Source organism: Uranotaenia lowii, chromosome 2, assembly GCF_029784155.1.
Source record: "Uranotaenia lowii strain MFRU-FL chromosome 2, ASM2978415v1, whole genome shotgun sequence".
Lineage (NCBI taxonomy): Eukaryota > Metazoa > Arthropoda > Insecta > Diptera > Culicidae > Uranotaenia > Uranotaenia lowii.
Window position 1 is genome coordinate 16,390,231 of NC_073692.1, and position 5,570 is coordinate 16,395,800.

The 5,570-nt window shown below is 41.6% G+C and overlaps 1 protein-coding gene across 1 annotated transcript in view; it reads right to left on the bottom strand.

Annotated features, from left to right (window-relative positions):
- The window catches only part of LOC129741100 (uncharacterized), a 21,369-nt gene continuing 15,799 nt past the window's right edge, over positions 1 to 5,570 (bottom strand). Inside the window, exons 4-6 of the mRNA XM_055732802.1 lie at positions 2,111 to 2,707; positions 1,879 to 2,046; positions 1 to 1,811 (exon numbers count right to left, since the gene is read on the bottom strand). Coding sequence (XP_055588777.1) covers positions 1,636 to 1,811; positions 1,879 to 2,046; positions 2,111 to 2,707 — 941 coding nt within the window. The 3' untranslated portion in view covers positions 1 to 1,635. The remainder of the gene's footprint in view (positions 1,812 to 1,878; positions 2,047 to 2,110; positions 2,708 to 5,570) is intronic.

Genomic DNA, 5,570 nt, shown 5'->3' on the forward strand with positions numbered 1-5,570 from the left:
TTTCATATTTATTGAGTTCTCTTGTTCGTAGCTTTGGTTTATTAACATTTTCATTTTCAAATACTTTCAAAGTTCTTATGAGTAAGTAAGTTGCTTCCACCAAACATTCAAATAATACATTCCAACAGTAAAATGTTTTATTTTTGTAAGATAATTGACGCCAATTAAATGAAAATATTTTTTTCTGTAGTTCTCTTTTTTTCGACCGAATGACAAAGATTTGACAACCAATCAACTATACCATACACTGATCGAACGCTTTTTTGTATATTAGATTTGAGAAGACTTAACGTTTCAACTCTATTTTTTCGTATCCTTCATGCTTTCTCTAGTAGTTAGCTCAAGCTGTGGATGAATAAATATTGAAAATCTGTTTCTAATTTCAAACTGGCGACTAGCTCTGTTTAGATCAAAATAAAGTCTACACTACTCTTTAGTTCTCTGTTCTGCGACGCTAATCGATCTTCGCGCTTAAAAATGCTACAATAAAGGCCTCCCATCTCTTTGGAAATGTTGCTTTCCATCAGTTTTTCGCGGACTGATTCGGTGTTTTAGCATAACTTTCTTCAACAACTGTCTTAGTTATCAGTGACTTTCTTCAGCTGATTCTTTTCTCTTTTTTGTGGCTAGTTTTATTTCATGTAGGTATGAATAGTTTACGCTTTGGAAAATTTTAAAGCAGATTTCAACAAAATTTAACCTTTGATTATTCAATTTAATTTTCGGAGAATAATTTCTGACAAATACAACTGATTAAAAAATTTAATTGAAATTCCCACAATATTTGATTGCTTTCATGTTAAAAATGGTTTATAAACTGAGCGATTTTTCCGTTTAACTTTAACGATGAGCTTACTTTATCCCTAGGCTTTAAGATTTTTTTTTTTGTGTGTAGATATTTTCATTTTATTAATTTTCTGATTGTTTTTGTGTTTGTTCTTGTGGTTTATGGATTATACTGTTTTTTGTTGATACTACTTCCAAGCCTTTGCTTCGATTCTATTCGCATATTTGAAAATATCTAAGCATATCTGGAAGTAGGATCACTGAACTGATCCTGTTAAAAAAATCTGTTCGTTATAGTTAATAGCTCTGTTCAATGACAAAGCCGCAGTATTTCCCATTAGTTGAAAAATTTCCACTGCAACGAAAATTATCTCATTAAACAGAACTAAAACTTTCGTATTTTGTTGAATCATTTAACAATTGACAGAAATGAATTTACTTCATCGGAATGTCTCCATTAACTCACAATGGTTTGTATCACATTAATACATGTTTCTTCTTATCAAGTTCGATAAACACACGCTTTTAAAGGAGTTATTGTTTTATCACATACACATTATATGTTCGTCCGGGAGCAATACTTATTAGAGTCAACAGGTGTTTTTTCCATTAAGGGATACATAATTCGGTAACATGGATGAATTGACGCACAAGGGACAATCTCAAACGTGAAACATCCACTCAACATCCAGAGCAACGTTATGAAAGTGAAGAAGTGATCCATAGAAGAGTATTTCTCCGCTAATTTGGTCAAACATATACGGTCTACACCCATCAGTCGGTCCACTCCTCGACGGTGTCTTCTTCCTCGAAGAGCTCGCTATCGGTGCTGTCTTCCCCGTCCGAATGTCAGCTGTGGCCAGCAATGCGTGCCGAAATGATTGATCCTTTTGGTGGCCGGGGAACTCGGATGGTCGTTTTTGTTCCACTGCCAACACTCGCTATCAACATCTGATGAGAACCGGACGAGGGACGCTCCAAACACAGACAACACCACGTGTCACATCGGATGAAAAGAAAAAGGCCTGAAATTGCAAAAAAAAGAAACAATAAAAATACCCGCACTTGACTCAAATGAAGCTCCATTCCTACCTGCGACAAACCACAGCAAAAGGGCAGGCCATGAATTCATAAACGACGCCGCAAACAAGATGGTGGATCCGAGCAAAGTAATCGCACATGTTAAAATGGCCGGCGTTGTCGACGTTGTTTGATCGTATCGAGGGAACAGCATCAGAATTGCAGCCGGAATAAATACCACTGAATAACAATTTTTTTTTTGGTGAAATGTTTTCGTAAAATAACAAGTATTGATCACAATTACCATTAACTCCTACAATAATCGTGTTGGTCTCCCAACACATCAAACCGGAAGCCGTCAGCAAACTTCCAACCAGAATCAAAACGATAAAGGCAACGGTAATCCGCCAGCTGGCCGTCGTAGGCAACCGCAACGTCCTACCGTCCAGCGGACCTGCGGCCGAAACCTTCACCTTCTGCCGGTACTCATCGACAATCGCATCGATGTCCGTCGAGCTGTCTTCGTCGCTTTCGGTGTTTTCCGGTTTCGCCAACGCTATACACTCGATGTCAGATACCTGATCGGAGAGGACCGTTGATTCGATCGTTCCGACCGAGGGCGGACTGTCCGGTGCCTTTGGCGATGGCGGTTCCCCGAGCAGCAACCATTCCCGTTCGTGTTCCTCGCGGATGGTGCTTTTATTGTTGCCAGATCGTGGCCCGCTGCCCTGTAGCATGTGGTGGGCAATCGAGGCCGCTGCCGAGGGTCTTCGGAAGAACCATGCGGATTTTTTCGATTTGTGATTGATGGTAGGCGGAGCGCTGGTCGGTTTTGTGGGGTTGTTGAGTCGACTGTAAGCCAGCGATGAATCATCTGCAGGAGGACGAATATTTAACTTAGCTTAGGTATATCTAACTTTTATCATACAGTGACGAAATCGTGAATCCGAAGAATATTTCAATAATGTAGTGATGAGAGCCATATTTGATTTTTTTTGTCTCAATCCCATAAATAAGAGTGCAATTATTTACATTTAACAGTTCTTATGAACGACCCCTTTTCTGCCATCTGTTACAAAGTTTGAAATCAATTTCTTGTCATGCAAAACTCTCGTGTATGAATCCTTTTCTGATGCATAATATCATGATTATTGCAAATACATAGAATAATTAGTATAGATATTAATACAGATGACCAGATGTACAAACTCGAACAAAAAATCTTGAGAATCTTGTGTAAAACTTCAAATGCTCTATTTAAAAGAAGCCTTTTAAAATTGATGAAAAACAGTGCCATCAATTGCATGATTTGTAACTTTTCAACGGCACAATAGATAGCACTGCTTCTAGAAAGCTCTTTTAAAAGAACATTTTTTCGAAAGGACGCAATAATATAAGAACTCATAAATAAATAATTCAAATGGTTCAATTAGATAAATAGTTCTATATAATTGGAATAACATTAAGCTGAGAAAAATAGCTTCATAATAATTCTATAGTGACTGCCGAAATAACAAACAGATGTTCAAGCTCTAATCATAAAATTCCATAAATTTGTGTTAAATTTCAACAAGCCTATTTGAAATCATAGCAGTCAGCGATTTACAGCTATTTGTATATAAGGAGCATAGTAACTCAAGTTGTTATGCACGTAGTAAATAAGCATCCTAGCAGTTCTGGTTGCTATAGTAGTAGTGAATAACAACGACTAAGCTATAAAATCAACCAGCCTAGTATCATAAGTTGTCCAGTAATTACCGATAATCGAAAACGTAAAGACGTGTTCTTCAATAGGTTATGTGCCCAGTCACGCTATACCTAAGAGTGCAGTAAAGTTTGAAAGGTCATGAAGTCTGTGGAAAGTTTCCGATTCAAGATGAACTGTCCGAAGAAATTTGGCATCGTGCAGTTCGCTGGCGAGAACTACAACACGTGGAGGTTTCGAGTGGAGACTCAACTTTCGGCGTATGGAGTGAAGGACACTATCACGGCGGATCCCCCCCAGAGAAGCGGCAGTGAATACAGCGTTTTTCGAGAGGGAAGAGAAAGCGAAAGCACTCCTGGTGGCGTTTATTGCGCATTATCATTTCGAGTACGTGCGCGACAAGGAGACGGCCAAAGAGATGTGGACGTTGTTGGACGTTGGCAAGTACCTTCGCTAAAAAGGTTTTGCCTCCCAGACGTACATTAGGCGGTCCTTGGCTATGCTGCAGATGGGAGAAGGGACGTTGCTGGTGGATCATTTTCTTCGTTTTGATAAGCTGATGAGACAGCTGAAGGATGCCGGTGCCACGGTGACTGAGCTTGACATGGTGAGTCAGCTTATCATATTGTTGCCACCCAGCTACGACGTCGTAGCCACGGCGATGGAAAATATGGACGATCAACAAATCAGGCTTGATACAGTAAAAGCACGCCTTTTAACAGAGGAGAGGAAGCGTTCTGGAAGAGAATTCGGATCGGGTGTTTTCAACGGTTATGACGAAATGGCGTTTGCGGCCTAATCTGGAAAAGGACGTAGGAGTTTAGCGAATTTTCCCGGGAAATGCTACAATTTGTGGAAAGGTCGGGCATAAGAAGCATGCTTGTCCCGAGGCGAGACGAGCGGACAAGGTGCAGGTTGCGAAAACTTCATTCAACAGGGAGTTTGCACTGGTGCGAAGGTGTCTAGCAATCAATACTAAGTCGAGTGGGTTCTCGATTCGGGTGCAAGCTGGCACATGGCCCGCGACAAATGCATTTTTTACGACATTACGCGACGTTCGTGAGCCACTTCACATCGACAGCGCAAAGGTTGGTGAGGTAATGATAGCAACGAAGGACGGTACCGTGAAAGACGTGTCGGCCGTTGGGAGAAATCAGTACCTACAAGTTGTCGTTCGGCATTTTGCTGTGCGTCAAGCAGCTCAAGTACAAAGTGCTGTCGTTGGCAAGACTACTGAAAGTGGGTGTGCACGTGGAGTTCAAACCTGACTGTGAAATTCTGAGGAAGGGCAGCGGCACAATCGGTGTTGCTAAGACGAAAGGCAACCTCTTCTATTGGCGGATGAGTCGTGTTTGCAAGGCCCTAAGTGCGAACGATAGAATGATTATTCCGGAGATAGTACCACTATTTCCCGAGCAAGAGCATGAGAGCGTAAAAGAAGAAACTGAAGAGGAATGTCGAGAATCCGACTGTAGTAGCACTGCTGGAGATGATGAGGAAGAAGATGACAGCGACGAGTAAGGCGCAACCGCACTCCCACCACAAAAAGGTAGCAACGAACCAAACGTGGTAGTTCCCTGTTCTAAGTCATCGGGAGTGCAGCAGACCAAGTTGGTTTTCTTCCACAGCGAGCTCTTTCTGCTGTTGTTAATCTCAAACAGGTTCCTGCACGTTGTAGCGAGGTTGAAAGGCGGCAAGCGATCCAGGGCGAGCAAATGGCTTTGCAGGATCATCAGACTTGGACAGTTGTTAAACGGTAAAAAAAACGCCGTTTCAAAATTGGATGCCCAGCCAGACGAAGTACATGAGGTTCTCGCTGGGGGATTCCAAAGCATCTACCGGTTACAGATCCGCAGTTCAACATAAGCCAAGGTGTTGATATAATCATTGGAGCTGCTCTGTTCTTCGACCTTCTACAATACCAGCAATTTTCCCTTGATTCCGATTTTCCGACGCCACAGAAAACGGTCCTCGGATACGTCGTTTGTGGCTCATTAAAACAGCCAAATGCAGAGCCTAGAGAGCTGCAAGCATGCCACATCAGCGTTGACGATAGCCT